At 38.7% G+C, this 23,461-nt stretch overlaps 1 protein-coding gene across 1 annotated transcript in view; it reads left to right on the plus strand.

Moving 5' to 3' along the window:
- CDKAL1 (CDK5 regulatory subunit associated protein 1 like 1) overlaps positions 1-23,461 on the plus strand; it is a 2,417,072-nt gene that overhangs the window by 1,376,333 nt on the left and 1,017,278 nt on the right. Inside the window, exon 9 of the mRNA XM_053714792.1 lies at positions 17,393-17,496. Within this exon, the coding sequence (XP_053570767.1) occupies positions 17,393-17,496 (104 nt within the window). The remainder of the gene's footprint in view (positions 1-17,392; positions 17,497-23,461) is intronic.

Below are 23,461 nucleotides of genomic sequence, written 5' to 3' on the forward strand. Positions count from 1 at the left end.
ATGGAGATTGAACGCTTGATTCTTAGTCAAAGAGGTTTCTCTGACTCTGTGATTAATACTATGTTACAGGCTTGTAAATCTGTATCTAGGGAGATATATTATAGAGTCTGGAAGACTTATATTTCTTGGTGTCTTTCTCATAATTTTTCCTGGCATTCTTTTAGAAATCCGAGAATTTTACAGTTTCTTCAGGATGGTTTAGATAAAGGTTTGTCCGCAAGTTCCTTGAAAGGACAAATCTCTGCTCTTTCTGTTCTTTTTCACAGAAAGATTGCTATTCTTCCTGATATTCATTGTTTTGTACAAGCTTTGGTTCGTATAAAACCTGTTATTAAGTCAATTTCTCCTCCTTGGAGTTTGAATTTGGTTCTGGGGGCTCTTCAAGCTCCTCCATTTGAACCTATGCATTCATTGGACATTAAATTACTTTCTTGGAAAGTTTTGTTCCTTTTGGCCATCTCTTCTGCCAGAAGAGTTTCTGAATTATCTGCTCTTTCTTGTGAATCTCCTTTTCTGATTTTTCACCAGGATAAGGCGGTGTTGCGAACTTCTTTTGAATTTTTACCTAAGGTTGTGAATTCCAACAACATTAGTAGAGAAATTGTGGTTCCTTCATTATGTCCTAATCCTAAGAATTCTAAGGAGAAATCATTGCATTCTTTGGATGTAGTTAGAGCTTTGAAATATTATGTTGAAGCTACTAAGACTTTCCGAAAGACTTCTAGTCTATTTGTTATCTTTTCCGGTTCTAGGAAAGGTCAGAAGGCCTCTGCCATTTCTTTGGCATCTTGGTTGAAATCTTTAATCCATCATGCTTATGTCGAGTCGGGTAAAACTCCGCCTCAAAGGATTACAGCTCATTCTACTAGGTCAGTTTCTACTTCCTGGGCGTTTAGGAATGAAGCTTCGTTGATCAGATTTGCAAAGCAGCAACTTGGTCTTCTTTGCATACTTTTACTAAATTCTACCATTTTGATGTGTTTTCTTCTTCTGAAGCTGTTTTTGGTAGAAAAGTACTTCAGGCAGCTGTTTCAGTTTGAATCTTCTGCTTATATTTTCAGTTTTTTTCATTATAAAATTTAAATTATTTTAGGTGTGGATTATTTTTCAGCGGAATTGGCTGTCTTTATTTTATCCCTCCCTCTCTAGTGACTCTTGCGTGGAAAGATCCACATCTTGGGTAGTCATTATCCCATACGTCACTAGCTCATGGACTCTTGCTAATTACATGAAAGAAAACATAATTTATGTAAGAACTTACCTGATAAATTCATTTCTTTCATATTAGCAAGAGTCCATGAGGCCCACCCTTTTTGTGGTGGTTATGATTTTTTTGTATAAAGCACAATTATTCCAATTCCTTATTTTTTATGCTTTCACACTTTTTTCTTATCACCCCACTTCTTGGCTATTCGTTAAACTGATTTGTGGGTGTGGTGAGGGGTGTATTTGTAGGCATTTTGAGGTTTGGGAAACTTTGCCCCTCCTGGTAGGAATGTATATCCCATACGTCACTAGCTCATGGACTCTTGCTAATATGAAAGAAATGAATTTATCAGGTAAGTTCTTACATAAATTATGTTATTTCCTTATATGACAGTTTCAAGAATGGTAAAAAATGTAAATAGCATAGCCCTCTGATAGAGAAAAAGGCAAGAGGCAAACATCAATGGGGTATTGAAATAATGAAAAAGTTTGGCGCCAACGTAACTGAAACTTTTTTTGGCGCCAAAAATAACCGGAAATGACACACTCGCGTCACTAATGACGCAACCATGTGAAAGGTCTCGGCGTCAAGTGTGACGCCGGAAATGACAAAGTTGCATCATAGACGTATTTTTTTCGCACCAAAAATATTTTCGCGCCAAGAATGACGCAATAAAGTTTAGCATTTGACGCACCCGCGGGCCTAATACCGCCCGCAATTTGCAAGAAGTAGTCAATTGAAAAAAAGACTAAACCCCAGGTAAGAAATAAATTTCTTTAAAAAAAAATGTTTATATTTCTCAAATATGAAACTGACAGTCTGCAGAAGGAAATACATGAACCTGACTCATGGCAAATATAAGTACAATACATATATTTAGAACTTTATATAAATGCATGAAGTGCCAAACCATAGCTGAGGTGTCTTAAGTAATAAAAAACATACTTGCCAAAGGACACCCATCCACATATAGCAGATAGCCAAACCAGTACTGAAACAGTTATCAGTAGAGGTAATGGTAAATTGAGAGTATATCGTCGATCTGAAAAGGGAGGTAGGAGATAAATCTCTACGACCGATAACAGAGAACCTATGAAATAGACCCCCGTTAGGGAAATCATCGTATTCAATAAGTGATACTCCCTTCACGTCCCTTTGACATTCGCTGTACTCTGAGAGTAATCGGGCTTCAACAATGCTGAGAAGCGCATATCAACGTAGAAATCTTAGCACAAACTTACTTCACCACCTCCATAGGAGGCAAAGTTTGTAAAACTGATTTGTGGGTGTGGTGAGGGGTGTATTTATAGGCATTTTGAGGTTTGGGAAACTTTGCCCCTCCTGGTAGGATTGTATATCCCATACGTCACTAGCTCATAGACTCTTGCCAATTACATGAAAGAAATAGGTTTCTACTGAAAATATCAATAGCAAAATTGTTGTTCCTTCTCTTTTTCTGAATCCTAATTCTTCGAAGGAGAGACTTTTGCATTATTTGGATGTTGTCAGAGCTTTAAAATTATGTTTGCAAGCTTCTAAAGACTTACGGCAATCTTCCAGTTTTTGTTTTGCATTCCTGTAAAAGGAAAAGTCAAAAGGCTACTGCAGTATCCATGCCTTTTTGGTTGAGGAGTTTGATTTGTATGGCTTACTTGGAAGCAGATCAAAAACCCCCTTCAGGAATTACTTCTCATTTTACTTGTTCAGTCTCATCTTCCTGGACTTTTAAGAATGAAGCTTCTGTAGAACAGAAATGCAAGGCAGTGACTTTATCTTTGCATACTTTAACCAAATTCTATCATTTTTACGTTTTTTGCCTTGGCTGAGGCAGCTTTTGGCAGTAAGTTTAATCAAGCGGTAGTTTCTACTAATTGAAGGTCTGCCTTTATTTTTTTATTTTGCTGTCCCACCCGTAGGTTGTAGACTTAACAACTTGGGTATCGGTTCCCAAGAGTAAGGACCATGGACTATTACTACCATTAGAATAAAAACATAATTTATTGGGGGGCGGAGCCGACAGCCGAGGAGACAAGATGTGTGCTAAGAGAGCTCCTGACTTTGTACAGCTTTTTTAGGGTCTAATCCTTAGAATTTAAAGATATTTGAGACTCATATATACAATATATATGGTAACTGCCACTATTACCAGTCTGGATTTTCAATTATGCAACAGGCCCGCAGTTTGACCTGAACTTTCTAGATAGACCACACAGCTATTCTTGCGGCCCAGATTGCCGGATCCACCAGCTTTAGCATAGAAGTAGGGGCCACCTGAGTTGAACACTAAAGCTGATCTGGCATACAACTATCCAAACACCAATATGGAAGCTGCTGTGAAGGCGATACATATCCTATTCTCAGATTTAGAGGATTCGCTCTTACGAGAGTTAGCTTCCCTATCTCAGCCCGCACTGATCCTGTCATGATGTCGGAGGTAACAGAAGACGCAAGTCCTATGATCGATACTAGCCATAAGCAGCAGCACCCGCCGCCAGACTATATACTTAGCCCAGATGGCCATATGGATTTATCGCTTGAGCTTGATAGTGAGGTGAATGCCCGTCCTTTCGCTTTGTCCCACTCGCAGAGAGAGGAGGTTGAGGCCCAGAAACGGAACTGTCCTCCTTTGTGGGACCGCTGGCTAAGTCTGACGAGGGTGGGTGGAGAAATTATGGACAATGGAGCAGGCACCTGTGACGAGATATGTGGAGATGACAGCTGTGCACTGACAGCTGGAGAGCCGCATAGACGAGGTAAGTCATCAGGTTCGTTTTGAGAGTTGCGGTGCTGTGATGCTCAGATTGTTTCCTGGTTTGCCTTGGAGATGCACCGGCTATTTTACACTGGGCCATTTCTTGTCAGTATGGGAGCTTGGAACAAAAGACACAATGTGATAAAGGGATATTTCTTGACTCTAGTTGTTGTTGTGGTCCCTGAAACGGACAGACATGCTGCATTGGATGTACTGTTATTAACTCGGTTACAGCAAACTGCCAGAAAAGATGGAGTGGGGTAAACTGCTAAGCCCCTCGCAGAGACTCTGTAGGTTAATGTGACAATGCTCTTAGTTATGGACTGTAAATAGGTTAGTTTGAGACACTCCATTTAGTTCTGTTGCCAATCGTTTATTCCACAGAGCTTGTTATATGGTAGGATCAGCTACATACATGAAGTAGTTATTCTGCAGCAATATTTTAACTTATAGCAAAGTTAGCTTGATAGAGTTTCAGCTAGGAGCTATTTTTATATTTAGACTTACAAGATGGTCCTATAGTTTGGTTAATATTACCTTTCTGGGTTGCTTATATAATCTTATAGCTAAAGGTTTGGTTCAGTTGAAAATTACCCTCCAGTGTCAAATATCAGAGGCTCTGATGTCATTGGTTTTGATGGACTTTTTAAATTACTTTATATCCATATCCTATCTTTTATGTAGGTGATTTCAAAGAAGTACACTAAGTTGCTATACCTGGCTACGTTTGAGTACACTAGGAATTATATATACTTATATAAGTGTGGGAATTGAAACAAGTAAGTTGACATTATACCCCTACGATTTTACTCTATTTGAATCTGAACCCTACTATACATGTATTGCAGATGATAAGGTGGCACAATCCGCACTACATGTTAATATTGTGGCTACTATGCTTTAGTCACTGTCTTTTACTGTTCTGTTAATGTAATATGTTTGTGGCCGATGGTCCAGCTCTCAGTTACACTACTCTAGCCATTCCCATTATATTGGTAATCATCTGTTTATTGCTTCCTATGTATTGTAAACAACACACTGCTTGGGTATAGGGCCCATACCCAAGTAATAAGATCTGTTACTAAATTTATGTTAATGATTAGTTGGTTTGCAGTAATTGAAAGTGACAGCATTATCTATTGGAGATGTTTAATGACAGTATATCGGTAAGCTATATTGTATCAGTATATGCATGTAAAACGTAAGACAGGGATTACGTGATGTGCCCTGTGCTGGATGTTTGGCAATAGGAATTTTCCCCGAAAGTTGTATTAGACGTTTCTTTAAATTCTCTCGCCACAGAATGCGGAATACAAAATATAGCTGGCGATAAAATGTAGATTTCAATTTTCACCACTAGTGGGGAGTCAAGGCTCCGTTAAAGTTAGACTTATATGGCACATTCCATTTACCTATATGTGCCTATGAGCTTTATATATTGAGCTAACTTTTATCCCCCAGGTTTACCAGACATTTGACACTACATTGACTCCCCCACTCCATAGGTTTGCTTGGTAGACATAGAAATCTATATCCATAGACCGTTGTCCCTAAACGACTATAATCCTTACAGATAAATATTTACCTTATCCTACTAGCTAAATAATTGAAGAATCTGAGGTTCCATATAAAATTTCATGTCAAGACTTAGATTGTTTTAATTTGTGCATCCTCATAAGCCTGACCACACTTGTGCAATCACATTTGGAGGTTTTGTATCCATTGTCCTTTTTCTATACTAAGTGTGACTAAAAACCTCAATTAAGCAGAGAGGATGGGAATGGTATCTCCCCTCACCCTTTCCCACTCTGTGAGTCAGAGTGGGTCATATCCTATTCCCCTTCTCCGTCTCGGTCCAGTGGTGACAACAACCCCTGAGGGGAGGTACAGTTCACATCCCTTACTTACATTGGCTTAGTGTTGACAAATGCACAGAGGGGTGATACACTTGAATACCTTATGGGAGTACAATTTCATACATAGCTCCTGGTTCTTTCTATAATGCTATATTAACTACTAACCCAGCCTCAAACATTGTATCTTTCGGCTCCACCTCCCACCCCCTTTTCCCCCCTTCCCCAGATGCCATCAACATTTCTACTGAGCATTCCTCTTACCCCTATCCCCCATTTCCCTATCCCCCCATTACCCCTTAATCCCCCCCCCCTTCATGACACCATTGAGCTTATCTCATAAGCAAAGGAAAATGTATCCTATAGAAACATTTATTTTCTTTTTACATGACAACCATCTAATTCATACATCAACAATACCTCATTTCAGTGATCACACCAACTCAGTTATAGATAGACCTTGAAGTGTAGATAACTCATTATCTGTATTGAAGTGAAGTAGCCGGATGTATAAAAGATCTATTATACGATTTCTTTTATTTCTATATTAATTGTACACATGGGTTTAGTCGCTTGTATTTCTCTGGATGGTGATAGTCTATTGATGAGTGTAATTTACATGTTCACAAAAGACCAAAATGTTACCCCTGATGGTTGAAACTTATTTCACAATTTATTGCTGATATATATAGTTAATGTTTTATACCTTACCAAGCCCAAAAGCGGCTTTAGTTTCAATCTATTACCTCAATTGAGTATTTATATTTTGCCAAGGTCCAAGAGTGACCTACTAATCTCAGAGGAGGTCGATATAATTATAAAAAATGAGGTTGCAACTATCTCTGCTCATCTTATTTTGAATTTGTATTTACTTGACTGTACACTGTATTATTACTGTGAATTGTATCCTAATGATTGTACTGTTTAAGTTTTGACACTTCTACATATATTGTATAAGTTTATAACAATCTCAATAAAAATTATATATAAAAAAAAACCATAATTTATTCTTGCCTGATAATAAATTAATTTCTATTTTGGTAGTGAGAATTCACAGGCCCCACCCGTGATTTTGTGTCTTTCTTGGTGGCAGCAGTCTTTGTTTGCATCTTGGTACGCTATGGTCTTTCTTACTTCCTTGGCTGTATAGCAATACTGGCAGGAAGAGGAAGTAGTGTGGACTTTCACTACCAAAAAATAACATAATTTATTCTTACCTGATAAGTTCATTTATCTCTCGCACATAGCTGTTAACACTACATTCATAATCTGGCCCGTAGTTGCCGCCCACCCCCCTTTATAATTTCAGTAATCTTTTGCTCCTTTTACCTTTAAAAACACAAGGCTATCTCTCGGTCATGTGATGATGTTTCATATAGCATTTACAGATTGAATGTCTTGTCTGTTCAGGAGATAATTGTTTTCTTAGAAATGTGGGAGTCGTTTTTTAGTTTTGCTCATCCTTTTATTCAGTGCTGGTTGTTTAAAAATTAAGAATGGAGCTGAACAAACTAGAGCTAACAATTGACCATCTGAACCCCTTCCTGCTCGGACTCATTTGTCTACATCGGAAAAAAGTTCCAATATTAACAAATGAGTGAAGATTTAAATCAGGCAATCGTTAATGCGATCACATGATTACAGTGATGGGATCAAATCAGGGGGAGTGCCTATGACTCTAGGCACACCACCCAGCCCGCGATCCCATATCGGAAGCGGTTAAGGTTTTTATTCATACAGTTATGACCTCCCATGCCGCCCTAACGGAACCAACGCCCAGCACAGTTAGGACAGCATAGAATGTCCTAACGGCGGAAATGGGTTAAATGATTTTGTGGATAAATATTTAACAATACAGTGTGAATAAGCACATAGTTAAAGGGCTATTAAAAGGTGCTCCTTTAGTAAAAAAACAAACATGTTAAATCAAAGTAAACATAAAAAGAAACAAATTGTGTAAAAACAGCAAGCAATTTGTTTTCTTTCAAAATGAGCAATTCTCAATGTAGCCATTTGCCCTCAGGGTGATCAGAGAGCTGACATGTTGGCAACTTAGGTTGCATTCTACCTAGTCTGAGCATGGACAAATCTTACTCCCTGTTTATCTAGTCTATTAACTTAATAGTTAGCTCATGTTACTCTAGTTATGACACTGAGCTAGATAAACCTTACAGAGAGACCCCAGCCTCCTTGTAGGGCTGTGACTGGAAGTTATGGGCACTGCTCAAATGAAGTTAAATGAAATAGTAAATTAAATAATGAATGATACATAATGCAATGTTATATATTAAGTATAAGCCACTGCTTAGTGGTTTTTTTTTATTAAACAAGGGAACAGACTGTTTCAAATCCCTTTAAAGGGACAGTATACACCAATTTTCATTTAACCACATGTAATAGACACTACTATAAAGAATAATATGCATAGATACTGATATAAAAATCCAGTATAAAACCTTTTAAAACTTACTTAGAAGCTCCCAATTTAGCTCTGTTGAAAAGGATAGCCTGGGACACCCAATGAAGGGGCTGATAGCAGACCCTCCCCTCTCCCCTGCATATGAAAAGACCCATTATAGAAACAGAAGCAGTCTGAAGTCTGTATACATCAGTATACATCTAAAACTTTGGGGCTTTGTTCAGAGACTGAAAAAAAAAAAAAATAAGCAAAACTATACATTTAAAAAAAAACAAAAAAACCTGTATGGGCTATACAGTAAAAATGGATAATCTACAAAACATTTATGCACAGAAAAATCTAGTGCACCTTGTCCCTGTAATGTAAGTTTCAGAGCAATAATGAACTACTGGGAGCTAGTGGTGAGCCAATGACAAGAGATATATACATGTAGCCACCAATCACAAGCCTACTCCCAGTAGTGCATTGCTGCTCCTGAATTTACCTTATTTTTTATTTTTTATTTTTTTAAATGGAAGGATACAAAGAGAACTTAATTATCAAAAGTAAAGTTGATGAGAGAAGTAAACTGAAAGGTTTACATTGCATGCACTATCTGAACTGTTAAACTTTTTCATTTCACTTTCATGTCCTTTTAATCACACTTTTATGCCCCTTTAAATAATTGCACACTTAAACATCAACTAGTGAAATTAACTGCAGAAAAAAAGCATTTCCCTGGGGCAGCTGAGGTCACTTTGGCAGCTGTTCTTTATTTTCTCCTTCATGGCCATGAAGATAACCAAAAATGTAAATTAGGCAATTTGAAATGTTCAACTGTGTTTAGAGTAAGTTATTCCATTCTATCATATGTAACATAAGCAAAGTCAAAGAATGGTCTAATTTAGTCTTCCACATACTGCAGTATAGATGCATTAATGCTACAAGCCAGCAGTGCCTAATTTGTATCAGCTGTGTCTGTTAACAGCTGAGATATCTCATGTTAGGAATAAGCACAGATCTAGGAGATGTGTACATTTTGTATTTCTTTTTTTTTTTTTTTTTTTTTGCAGTACATATATTTCATTATAAACTTAACAGGAAATACAACAGTGACCATTTTGCTGCAGAAAGAACTTTTATTTATGTATTTAATGACACTAGTACAAATCTCGAGCATACTGGGAAGATAATTGCTACACACATACTGTGCACACACACCATTTATGTTTCTTTCATGTAAATGGCAAGAGTCTATGAGCTAGTGACATGGGATATGCATTCCTACCAGGAGGGGGAAAAGATTCCCAAACCTCAAAATGCCTATAAATAATTATACACCTCCCACCACACACATGCTTCAGTTTTACAAACTTTGCCTCCTATGGAGGTGGTGAAGTAAATGATTTCTTCTGTGATAAGCGCTTCTAAGCATTCTGAAGCAATTCCTCTCAGAGTTCAGTATTTGTCAGAGGGATGTGAAGAGAGTATTGGCTGTTGATTTTTATGGTTTCACTCATGGGAAATCTTTTCAAGGGTTCTCTGTTATCGGTCGTAGGGATTCATCTCCTACCTCCCTTTTCAGATCGACGATATACTCTTATATACCATTACCTCTGCTGATGGTTTTCAGTACTGGTTTGGCTGTCTGCTATATGTGGATGGGTGTCTTCGGTAAGTATGTATCATTATTTAAGACACTTTCAGCTGTGTTTGACGCTTTATGTATTAATATAAAGTTTTAAATATATGTATTTATTTATATTTGCCATGAGTCAGGTCTATGTGTATTTCCCTTTGCAGTCTAACAGTTTCAGTATGAGAATCATGTTTAAGGAAGTTATTTAAAAAAAAAAAAAAATCACCTGGGGTTTAGTCTTTTCTTTTACAAAGATATGACGAGTCCACGGATTTCATCCTTACTTGTGGGTTATTAACCTCCTGCTAACAGGAAGTGGCGAAGAGCACCACAGCAGAGCTGTATATATAGCCCCTCCCCTTCCCCTCCACCCTCAGTCATTCTCTTTGCCTGTGTTATACTAGGAAGACATGGTAAAGTGAGGTGTTAGTTTTAGTTTCTTCAATCAAGAAGTTTTTTATTTTAAATGGTACCGGTGCATACTATTTTCCTCAGGGGGAAATGGAAGAAGATTTCTGCCCTGAGGTTTGATGATCTTAGCATTTGTTACTAAGATCCACGCTGGTTCCCACAAGACTTCTGAAGGTAACCATGAGACATCTTCAGTGTGGAGACTAGGGATGGGCGAATGTGTAAATTTTCGAATGTAGAACGAATGTTATTACCGAAATTCGAATTCTAAATCCGAATATCGATAAGAACGAATATTCTTAAAAATTCGAAAATCGAATGTTATTTACAGTTTTTGAATGTCACTTTCAAATTCGAATGTTTATAATTATATTGAATGTCCAAATTCGAAATTTCGAATTTAACATTTTATTTAACAAATACTATTCAGAAGTTCAATAGTTCATGTGGTAGGGCAGGAATCTAGTAAATTGATACATAATAGATACAAATATATAATTTTGAATGTTTCCATATAGAATATTGCATAATTTGAATATTACATTTAAAGAAAGCATTAGAAATACTATTACAAACATATAAATTCAAATTTTTCGAATTCGAATATAAATTCGAATTTTTCGAATTCGAATATTGCATAATTTGAATATTACATTTAAAGAAAAAGCATTAGAAATACAATTACAATCTAAATGCGGATTTTTCGAATTCGAATACACGTATTGCATAATTCAAATATTACATTTAAAGAAAAAGCATTAGAAATACTATTACAATCTAAATTCGAATTTTTCGAATTCGAATATTGCATAATTCGAATATTACATTTAAAGAAAAATCATTAGAAATACTATTACAATCTAAATTCGAATTTTTCGAATTTGAATACACGTATTGCATAATTCGAATATTACATTTAAAGAAAAAGCATTAGAAATACTATTACAATCTAAATTCGAATTTTTCGAAAAGAATATTGCATAATTCAAATATTACATTTAAAGAAAAAGCATTAGAAATACTATTACAATCTAAATTCGAATTTTTCGAAAATAATATTTTCGAATGTAATCGTAAAATTCGAAACCGAACATTCGAAAATCGAATGTTAGAATGTTATGGAAACATTCGAAATTCAATTTGAACGAACAAATGTGTTAAAATTCGTGCCGTTTTTCGAATGTTGCGAAACATTCACCCATCCCTAGTGGAGACCGGTTTCATGCTACAAGCAGCATTAAGGTATGTGCAGCCTTTTTTCTGAGGAGACTTGGTGTATCAGAACTGGCTGGCATTATTTCCCTGTATGGGAATGGGGTAAGCAGTAAAACCTATTTTAATAAGAGGGGTGTTACTGGAGTCCCTATTTTATATGTATCATTAGTTGATATTTGGGCATTATGTGACATGGGAGACAATATAAAAAACAATGTTTTATTTTTTTTGTTTTTGGCACTTAAAACTTATTGGTTTTATGCTTGAGGGTTATATTGTGTGTGTATTTTTACTTTAGTGCAAAACTGCATTTCCATGCGGTGGTGTTTGGGCCTACTCCAACTTTTGACCTTAAGGGGCGGAACCTATTTTGGTGCAATTTCTTCAGGCTTAGCAGCAGCAAACAGTAACTCAGTGGCTTCTGGACTGTGTAGCTTGTCTGAAGGGTTGGAAACTTGATTAGAAGTACCCTGGGGGCAGGTAGGCGCCACAGCTCTGTGCAGGGTGTATTTTTATCTATCTTTTGACTACATGTTGATATAAGTACTTCTAAAGCCTTATTTCTGCCCTTGCTTCTGGGTGCAGTAATTTTTGGATTAACCAACAATATTAAGTTAAATTTGGGAATAATTTAAAGTTTTTTGTGCATTTTGGAAAAATTGTTCACTTTTTCTTTTCTTAAAGGCACAGTACACATTTTTTCTAATGTTTATTTTATGCTATAAATAAGTGTTTAAACGACTTTTGTGGTATTACTAGTCTGTTCAACATGTCTGACATTGAGGTTTCTTATTGTTCTATGTGTTTAGAAGCTATTGTGCAACCCCCTCTAACATTGTGTAACTTTTATACTGAAAGGGCTTTACAATGTAAAAATCATATTTTAAATAAAGTAAGTGTGCCTAGGGATGATTCTCAGTCTGAAGAGAATCAGGATATGCCATCCATTTCTCCCCAAGTGTCACAACCTTTTATGTCTAGTACTTCTAGTGCGTCTAATTCCTTTACACTGCAGGAGATGGCTGCAGTTATGTTAACTACCCTTACAGAGGTATTGTCTAAATTACCAGTGTTGCAGGGTAAACGCAGTAGGTCAAGTATTAATGTAAATACTGAATCCTCTGATGCTTTATTAGCTATTTCCGATGTTCCCTCACAGTGCTCTGAGTTGGGGGTTAGGGAATTACTGTCTGAGGGTGAAATTCAGGGAATGTTTTGCCTCAGACAGATTCGGATGCTATGTCATTTAAATTTAAGCTTGAACACCTCTGCCTGTTGCTTAGGGAGGTTTTAGCGACTCTGGATGATTGTGATCCTATTGTGATTCCTCCAGAGAAATTGTGTAAAATGGATAAATATTTGGAAGTTCCTACTTACACTGATGTTTTTCCGGTTCCTAAGAGAATTTCGGAAATTATTAGTAAGGAATGGGATAGACCAGGTATACCGTTTTCTCCCTCTCCTAATTTTAAGAAAATGTTTCCTATATCAGATAACTTTCGGTACTCATGGGAAGCGGTCCCTAAGGTAGAGGGAGCTATATCTTCCTTAGCTAAGCGTACTACTATACCCATTGAGGATAGTTGTGCTTTCAATGATCCTATGGAAAAGAAATTAGAGGGTCTACTAAAGAAATTATTTGTTAATCAGGGATTTCTTTTACAACCTACGGCTTGCATTGTTCCAGTAACTACTGCAGCAGCTTTTTGGTGTGAGACTCTAGAAGAGTCTCTTAAGGTTGAGACTCCATTAGATGACATTCTAGATAGAATTAAGCTAGCTAATTCTTTTATTGCTGATGCCGCTTTTCAGATTGCTAAATTAGCGGCAAAAAATGCAGGATTTGCTATTTTAGCACATAGAGCATTGTGGCTCAAATCTTGGTCTGCTGATGTGTCATCAAAACATAAGCTTTTAGCTATTCCCTTTAAAGGTAAGACCCTTTTTGGGCCAGGATTGAAGGAGATCATTTCTGATATTACAGGAGGTAAGGGCCATGCCCTACCTCTGGATAGGTTGGTTAAAATGAGGGGTAAACAGAATAATTTTTGTTCCTTTCGGAACTTTAAAGGAGGACCCCTCACTTCTTCTTCCACAAAGCAGCATGAAGGGGTGGCCCCCGATCCGGGACCGGATCTAGTAGGGGGCAGACTTTCTTTCTTTGCTCAGGCTTGGGCAAGTGATGTTCAGGATTCCTGGGCACTAGAAATAGTGACCCACGGTTATCAATTGGAATTCAAGGATTTTCTCCCAAGAGGGAGATTTCATCTTTCAAAATTATCTGCAAACCAGATAAAGAGAGGGGCGTTCTTACGCTGTGTAAAAGACCTTTTTACTATGGGAGTAATCTGTCCTGTTCCAAAATTGGGACAGGGGTTTTACTCAAACCTATTTGTGGTCCCCAAAAAAGAGGGAATGTTCAGACCCATTTTTGACCTCAAGTGTCTAAACAAATTTCTAAGAGTTCCATCATTCAAGATGGAGACAATTCGTACGATTTTGCCAATGATCCAGGAGTTTCAATATATGACTACCGTGGATTTGAAGGATGCTTACCTTCATATTCCAATCCACAAAGATCATCATCGGTTTCTAAGGTTTGCCTTCTTGGACAAACATTATCAGTTTGTGGCTCTTCCTTTCGGGTTGGCCACAGCACCCAGAATCTTCACAAAGGTTCTAGGGTCTCTTTTGGCGGTTCTTAGACCGCAAGGGATAGCAGTGGCTCCTTATCTGGACGATATTCTGATTCAGGCGTCAACATATAATGTGACAAAATCTCACACGGACACAGTGTTGTTTTTTCTGAGCACTCACGGCTTGAAGTGGAACATAGATAAGAGTTCACTTGTTCCACAGACAAGGGTTCCTTTTCTGGGAACTCTGATTGACTCGGTAGCCATGAAAGTATTTCTGATGGAGGTCAGAAAATCAAAGATTTTGAATACTTGCCGAGCACTTCTGTCCATTCCTCTTCCATCAGTGGCTCAGTGTATTTAGGTAATCAGATTAATGGTAGCGGCAATGGACATCGTTCCGTTTGCTCGCTTGCATCTCAGACCACTGCAACTGTGCATGCTCGGTCAGTGGAATGGGGATTATGCGGATTTATCTCCAAAGATAATTCTGGATCAAGAGACCAGAAACTCTCTTCTTTGGTGGTTGTTGCCAGATCATCTGTTCCAGGGGACTTGTTTCCGCAGACCCTCGTGGGTGATAGTGACAACAGATGCCAGCCTTCTGGGCTGGGGTGCAGTTTGGAACTCCCTGAAGGCTCAAAGTGTTTGGACTCAGGTGGAGTCTCTACTTCCAATCAATATTCTGGAGCTGAGAGCAATATTCAATGCGCTTCAGGCGTGGCCTCAGTTAGCTTCGGCCAAATTCATCAGATTCCAGTCGGACAACATAATGACTGTGGCATATGTCATTCATCAGGGGGGAACAAGGAGTTCCTTAGTGATGATAGAAGTATCCAAGATAATCAGTTGGGCAGAGGCCCACTCTTGTCATCTGTCAGCGATCTACATCCCAGGGGTAGAGAACTGGGAAGCAGATCTTCTAAGTCGACAGATTTTTCATCCGGGGGAGTGAGAACTTCACCCACAGGTATTTGCCTCATTGATTCTCAGATGGGGCAGACCGGAATTGGTTTTGATGGCATCTCGTCAGAATGCCAAGCTTCCAAGATACGGATCCCGGTAAAGGGATCCTCAAGCCGAACTGATAGATACCTTGGCAGTACCGTGGTTGTTCAGTCTAGCTTATGTGTTTCCGCTGTTTTCTCTCCTCTAACGCGTGATTGCACAAACCAAACAGTAGAGAGCTTCAGTGATCCTGATAGCGCCTGCGTGGCCACGCAGGACTTGGTATGCGGATCTAGTGGACATGTCCTCTCTGCCACCGTGGAAACTTCTGTTAAAACAGGAACTTCTCATTCAAGGTCCTTTCCAACATCCAAATTTAATTTCTCTGCAACTGACTGCGTGGAGATTGAATGCTTGATTTTATTGAAGCGAGGATTCTCTGGTTCAGTTATCAATACTTTGATACAGGCTAGAAAGCCTGTCACTAGAAAGATCTATCATAAGATATGGCGTAAATATCTTTTTGGTGTGAATCCAAGGGTTACTCATGGAGTAAAGTTAGTATTCCTAGGATTTTGTCTTTTCTCCAAGAAGGATTGGAGAAAGGGTTATCAGCAAGTTCCTTAAAGGGACAAATTTCAGCTTTGTCAATTCTGTTTCACAAACGTTTGGCAAATGTATCAGATGTTCAGTCTTTTTGTCAGGCTCTATCTAGAATTAAGCCTGTTTTTAGACATATTACTCCACCCTGGAGTTTGAATTTAGTTCTTTGAGTTCTGCAAGGGGTTCCGTTTGAACCTATGCATTCCATAGATATTAAACTATTATCTTGGAAAGTTCTGTTTTTGGTTGCTATTTCTTCTGCTCGAAGAGTTTCTTAGCTTTCAGCATTACATTGTGATTCGCCTTATCTCATATTTCATTCTGATAAGGTGGTTTTACGTACCAAACCTGGGTTCCTTCCTAAGGTTGTTTTGAATAAGAATATTAATCAGGAAATTGTTGTTCCTTCCTTGTGTCCTAATCCTTCTTCTAAGAAGGAGCGTCTGTTACATAACTTGGACGTGGTCCGTGCCTTAAAGTTTTACTTACAGGCAACTAAGGGTTTCCGTCAATCATCTTCATTATTCATTGTTTATTCTGGAAAGCTTAGGGGTCAGAGCTACGGCTACCTCTCTTTCATTTTGGCTGAGAAGTATCATCCGCCTGGCATATGAGACTGCTGGACAGCAGCCTCCTGAAAGAATTATGGCTCATTCTACTAGGGCTGTGGCTTCCATATGGGCTTTTAAAAACGATGCATCTGTTGAACAGATTTGTAAGGCTGCGACTTGGTCGTCCCTTCACACTTTTTCCAAATTTTACAAATGTGATACTTTTGCTTCTTCTGAGGCTATCTTTGGGAGAAAGGTTCTTCAAGCAGTGGTGCCTTCCATTTACGTTCCTGTCTTGTCCCTCCCTTTCATCCGTGTCCTATTGCTTTGGTATTGGTTTCCCACAAGTAAGGATGAAATCTGTGGACTCGTCATATCTTTGTAAAAGAAAACTAAATTTGAGCTTACCTGATAAATTACTTTCTTTTACGATATGAGAGTCCACGGCCCACCCTGTTCTTTTTAAGACAGTTTTTATTTTTTTTGTAAACGTCAGTCACCTCTGCACCTTTTTAGCCTTTCCTTTTATCTTCCTATACCTTCGGCCGAATGTCTGAGGGTGGAGGGGAAGGGAGGGGCTATATATACAGCTCTGCTGTGGTGCTCTTTGTCACTTCCTGTTAGCAGGAGGTTAATATCCCACAAGTAAGGATAAAATCCGTGGACTCGTCATATCATAAAAGAAAGTAATTTATCAGGTAAGCATAAATTTAGTTTTTTTGGAATTTTGTTTTGTAGCCCAGTGACTGGAATGTTGTGATGTAGTGTTGTCTTTAATATATGCATACATTATTTGAATAGTGTCGTGTTTTTTAATGTCTAGGTTTTTATGTTCCACTTATCTTAAAAATCATGGTCATTTTTTAATAAAAGTTTACACTGACCTAAATTTTGTTGATAATGTGTAGCTAAATGCCGCTGTCATTGCCTCAGTTATTTGACCTTTTGTAGTATGCTGTTAGATATTCTTTTTCATTCCCCTACATAAGAACTGTTCCTTTCTATTGTGTAATCACTAGGTTGGAAAAAAATTTGTAACAAACAATAAAATGGTAGAATTACCATTCTATACCAGAAATACATTTGCATATACAATACATTTTTATGTAGCTTAAAAACGTTTCAAATGCATGTTATTTATCTTATGTGTTTATTCTTATGTTTTATTCGCTATGACAGATGTTTGAATGCATGTACCTATTGCAAGACAAAGCACGCCAGAGGGGAGCTAGCAAGTTACTCTGTAGAGGAGTTGGTGGATCGTGCTGTTCAGTCTTTCCAAGGTATGTTATTAGCTGCAGAATATTACGATATAATAACTTTTTACTCAAGGTTGTCTTTCTTGTTTTTGGTTGAAAAGCTTTTCCCATAAATTTTGTGCATACTATTTGCTAGCAATATTACATTAGAAATGTCTGCTAGATAACTTCAGTAGCAAACTAATTGAACAGGAATGAGGATAAACCAAGGTAGGCCAGTAAATGAGTTTCAGACTATATTTTTAAATAAAAGTTGCAAATTATTGGTTGGGTGGAGGGGACTATTGTGCGAGTAACCTCGCACCTGATTAATACGAAATGACATAATTCAGTACATCGTAAAAAATAACAAAAATGCAAAGTCTTCACAAAAAAGTAGTATTTATTCTGATTGCTTAGGTTAATGGCCATACGTTTTCTAATTTAGTGCTGCACATTTTTTTATCTAACCGATTTGTGGTCATATGAGAATTCCCTTCCTGACCACTAGGAGGAGGCAAAAAACCCACAACTTAATGCGCAAAAGTTTTAAATCCATTCCACATCTCATGATCCTCTGTCTTTTTATTTTGCCTTGTGACTAGGAGTGAGGTGAAAGTAAAGTGTAGTCATTAAACGAGGATACTCTATCACATTGTGCTGCTTCTTTTGGATCCACAGCCCTCCCTAGTTGAAATGTGGACTTAATCCCCTGGGTTGTAGATGCTGCTACTAATTTAGATTCTTGGCATTATTCTTGGACTACAATTAAATTTGCTCAGATAAAGTCCATTTCCAAATGATGATTTTTGCACTTTTTGGAAATGCTATGTATCCTAATCAAATGCTATGCATCTCATTTTAATGATAATACAGATATTTTAGAGTACTTTTAATGTATATAGGTGTGAAATAATCAGTTCAAGACAATGACTGTTATTAATCTTTTATTTTTAAAGTATAAACATATTGTTTGAGGCTCCTTAAAGCATCATAGCATCACATATTTTAAGGTCCCAAAGTTTGAAAATGTAAATTAGTTTGTATGTAATTTATATGATATGATGTGCTTTACTGGTTATACAGCAGGCAGTTCAGTTTGTGTATAATTGTTTTAGAAAGATATCACATTGTATGTGAATAAAATGCTAAAACGCCTAATCATTTATTTATTTTTTATTACAAACATTGTTGCAAGATTGTTCTTACATTGGAGCATGAAATTGCCATCCAAGATATTGTAATGCAATCCCAGTAAATAATTAAAAAATCAACAACAAAAAATAAAAAACAGACATACTCAAAGAACAACTGTCAGTTGGCATGGATTTTATCAATTTATGCAGGATAACATTTTCTGTTATGGGAACATATGGTGGTGCTTTGGGTTTGATTTGCTGGTATCTTTTCATCCATTTTCAATATGATGAATTGCTAAACATGTCTAACTTCACATCCATGCAGACTATCTGAAGAGTTTTTTTCCCTTCTCTGATGTCAAGTAAATTTGCACAATTTTGACACATAGATGTGACTGAATTTACATCCAAGGATTAGGTATTCCTCTTTACCAGTCCAGATTTGCACAGGGTTACATGATGTGAGGAAAATAAATTGCCTTCACCATCATAAATTAAAATAAAGAGACACAAGTCAGCCTCTCTTTTCACATAGCAAGGCATCTGTATAGCATTAGCTCATGTGGGTTTGTGCAGCAGGTCCTGAAATGTTTTATATTTGGAAGTAAATGTTCTGTTCTTTGCACAAAACTGTTGGCCTTGTGTAAAATAATTTAAACACTGAAATTACAAATGAACTATATTTAGCACAGTTTGTCTGTTGTTTCCATAAAATAATTATTCAAATTATAAGTCACAGTTATGCCTTGAAAATGTAGTGAAAAACTGAAATGTTGCTATTGAGGTAGTTTTAGACCTTACCAATTGCGGTTGGTAACAAAGTTGCACTCAATGGTCGAGACCTAGGTTAGAGGTGCTACTGGAATGGGTGGGTGTGTTTGTGGCAGGGGTCATCAATTTTCTACTATTTTTCTCCTTCAAATTTACTATCCACTCATTTACCACTTCCCTTCTCCTTCTCTTGTGTAGGCATGGGTATTTTATATATACCGGTGTGTGTATGTATATGGTACGGGTAAAGTCAGAAATCTGGGTAATCCTATGATTACCCTGGTAAACCTGACATTACCCAAGCGACTGTGGATAAAGCACAATGTAATGCAATTCCCCCATCTACACTATTTATTTTATTTGCCTGGGGTGGTTCAAGGAAGGCGCCCCGCAGATCCTCTGGCATCCACCCCAAGTGAACCTTGGGGAATGAGGTTTACATTCCCCCCCTTCCCTTGAACCTCCCAGGCGGAGGCAAAAAAGATAATAAATATGTTTGAATTACAGTGCATCATATATGTGTGATGCGGTGACTCAATACACTCTGAGAAGATTTATCATGTTACATTGGGCTTTACCCACATTCACTTGGGCAATGTCAGGTTTAGCCGGGTAATGCTAGGATTACCCAATTTCTTACTTTACCCGCAACATAATATACCCATTCTTACACACATCATGCTTTTTAAAAAATGTGTCTAGTGCTTAAGAGTCCAAGTTTAAAGGAATGCATGTTGTGTGTGTGTATATGTGTGTGCATATATATATATATATATATATATATATATACATATGTTCATGTATGTGTATGTATATATAACATAAATTATGCTTACCTGATCATTTCCTTTCCATCTTTATAAGGAGAGTCCACAGCTTCATTCCTTACTTGTGGGAATACAGAACCTGGCCACCAGGAGGAGGCAAAGACAGCCTAGCCAAAGGCTTAAATACCCCCCCCCCCCCCCCTCCCATCATCCCCAAGTCATTCTGCCAAGGGAAAAAGGAACAGTAGGAGATATCAGTGTATAAATGTTGCCAGAAGAACAAAATATGTTGGTCCGCCCAATGGAGAACACGGGCAGGGGCCGTGGACTCTCCTCATACAGATGGAAAGGAAATTATCAGGTAAGCATAATTTGTTTTCCATCTTAATATGAGGAGAGTCCACTGCTTTATTCCTTACTTGTGGGAAACATATACCCAAGCTCTAGAGGACACTGAATGAAAACGGGAGGGTAAAAGAGGTGGACCCTATTCTGAGGGCACCACAGCCTGCAAAACTTTTCTCCTAAAAGCTGCTTCAGCCAATGCAAAAATGTCAAATTTGTAAAACGTTGAAAAAGTATGTAAGGATGACCAGGTAGCCGCCCTACAAATCTGTTCCATAGAGGCATCGTTCTTGAAGGCCCTAGATGAAGCCACAGCTCTAGTTGAATGAGCCGTAATCCTCTGAGGAGGCTTATGTCCCGATGTTTCATATGCTAAGTGAATAATGCTCTTCAACCAAAAAGATAGGGAAGTGGAAGAAGCCTTCTGTCCTCTGCTCTTCTCAGAATAGACAACAAACAATAGCAAAGTCTGTCTAAAATCCTTTGTGGCCTGAAGATAGAATTTCAACGCCCGAACCACATCCAGATTTAGAAGTAATCGTTCCTTCGAAGGAGGATGATTAGGACACAAGGAAGGAACCACGATCTTCCGATTGATTTTGCAATTAGACACAACCTTAGGGAGAAAACCTAACCCCGTGCGAAGAACAGCCTTGTCAGCATGAAAAACTAGGTAAGGAGGCTCACATTGCAAGGCTGCCATCTCAGAGACTCTGCATGCCGAAGCAATAGCCAGTAGAAAAATAACCTTCCAAGTCAGTAACTTAATGTCAACTGAATGCATGGGCTCAAACAGAGCCCTCTGAAAAACCTTAAGAACCAGATTTAAACTCCAAGGAGGAGTGTAATGTCTAAACATAAGCCTTAGTCTAGACAGAGCCTGAACAAAAGACTGTATATCAGGAAGCTTAGCGAGCCTCTTGTGTAATAACACAGAGCCGAAATTTCTCCCATTAAGAAACTAGCAGCAAGCCCCTTCCCCAAACCATCTTGGAGAAAGGAAAGAATCCTGGACACCCTGACCTTATGCCAGGGGAATCCACACTCTTCACACAAGAATAAGTAGGTTCTTCACACCTTATGATAGATGTGACGAGTGACCGGCTTTCTAGCTTGAATGAGAGTATCAATCACTCTCTCAGAGAAATCTCTCTTGGCTAGGACTAAGCGTTCAATCTCCACGCAGTCAGCCTCAGAGAATATAGATTCTGATGACCAAAGGGACCCTGTTCCAGCAGATCTCTGCAACAAGGTAACCTTCATGGAGGAGATGTGGACATCCCCACCAGATATGCAAACCACATCTTTCGCCGCCTTGATGAAGCAATTAGAATCGCCAAAGCTTGCTCCTGCTTGATGCGAGCCACTAACAGAGGAGAAGTGGTAACGGTGGAAAAATGTAAACTAGTTTGAACCTCCAAGGCACTGCTAATGCATCTATCAGCTCTGCCTGTGGATCCCTGGACCGCGACTCATATCTGGTTAGTTTGGAATTGAGTCGGGACGCCATAAGATCTATCTCCGGCGCCCCCCATCTGTTACAAATCTCTGCAAACACCTCAGGATGGAGAGACGATTACCCCTGATGAAAGGATTGTCTGCTTCCCAGTTGTCCACACCCGGAATGTGGATCGATGACAGCGAGCAGTTGTGGGCCTCCGCCCATTCCAGAATCTGATGGTTGATGTAAGCCACTGAGGTAATGTTGTCTGATTGGAATCTGATAAACTGGGACAATCCCAGAAGAGGCCAAGCCTTTCAGAGCGTTGAAGATCGCTCAGAGTTCCAAAATGTTGTTCGGGAGAAGAGATTCCTTTCAAGTCCACCGGCCCTGTGCCTTCCTGGCACCCCAAATGGCTCCCCATCCTGAGAGACTTGCGTCCGTAGTCACAATCTCCAAAGGATGGTCTCAAGAAGGATGTGCCTTGGGACAGGCGATCTGGACAGAGCCACCAAGAGCACGATTATCTCGACCGGTTGTCCAGAGAAATATGTTGAGACAGATCCGAGTGGTCGCCGTTCCATTTCCTCAGCATGCACAGCTGAAGAGGTCCGAGATGGAACCTGGCGAATGGAATGATATCTATGCTGGACACCATGAGCCCAATTACCTCCATACACCGGGCCACAGATGGCCCTGAGGAGGTCTGCAGGGCAAGACAATTGGAAGTAATTTTGCAACGTCTTTGGTCTGTGAAGAATATACTCATATATATGGAATCTGTTATCATTCCCAGGAATTCTACCCTGGTACTGGGAACCAGAGATCTCTTTCCTAAGTTTACTTTTCATCCATAAGATTAAAGAAGAAGAAGAATGGTCTTCTGCCAGCCGACAGGACGGAGCCTGGACCAGAATGTCGTCCAAGTATGATGCTACTGCAATACCTCTGTACCTCGTCACTGCGAGCAGGGCCCCCAGAACCTTCATAAAGATTCTTGGAGCAGTAGCCAGACCAATAGGAAGAGCCACAAAATGGAAGTGCTGATCCAGAAAAGCGAATCTTAAGAACTTGAAGTAAGCCTTGTGTATTGGCACATGTACGTAAGCATCCTTCAAGTCTATCATAATCATGAACTATCCCTCTTGAGCTTGAGGGCAGAATAGACCTTATTGTCTCCATCTTGAATGATGGGACCAACAAAAATGTATTTAGGCACTTTAGGTCTAGAATCAGGCGAAATATACCTGCATTCTTTGGGACCACAAAAAGGTTTGAGTAGTACCCTAGACCTCTCTCTGATAGAGGTACTGGCACAATTACTCTCAGGGAGGAGAGATCCCTCACGCACCCTAGAAAAGCTTCTTGTTTTTCTGGTCTTGAAGACAGGTTTGATAAGAGGAATCTGCCCCTGGGTGGATGAGATTTGAAACCTATCTTGTAACCCTGAGCAATGACCTCTAGATCCAAGGATCTTGCACATCTACCAACCAAGCCTCCACAAAGAGAGACCCCAACACTATCCAAAGCCAGATAGGGGGCTGCCC

Source organism: Bombina bombina, chromosome 5 (assembly GCF_027579735.1).
Source record: "Bombina bombina isolate aBomBom1 chromosome 5, aBomBom1.pri, whole genome shotgun sequence".
Taxonomy (NCBI): Eukaryota; Metazoa; Chordata; class Amphibia; order Anura; family Bombinatoridae; genus Bombina; species Bombina bombina.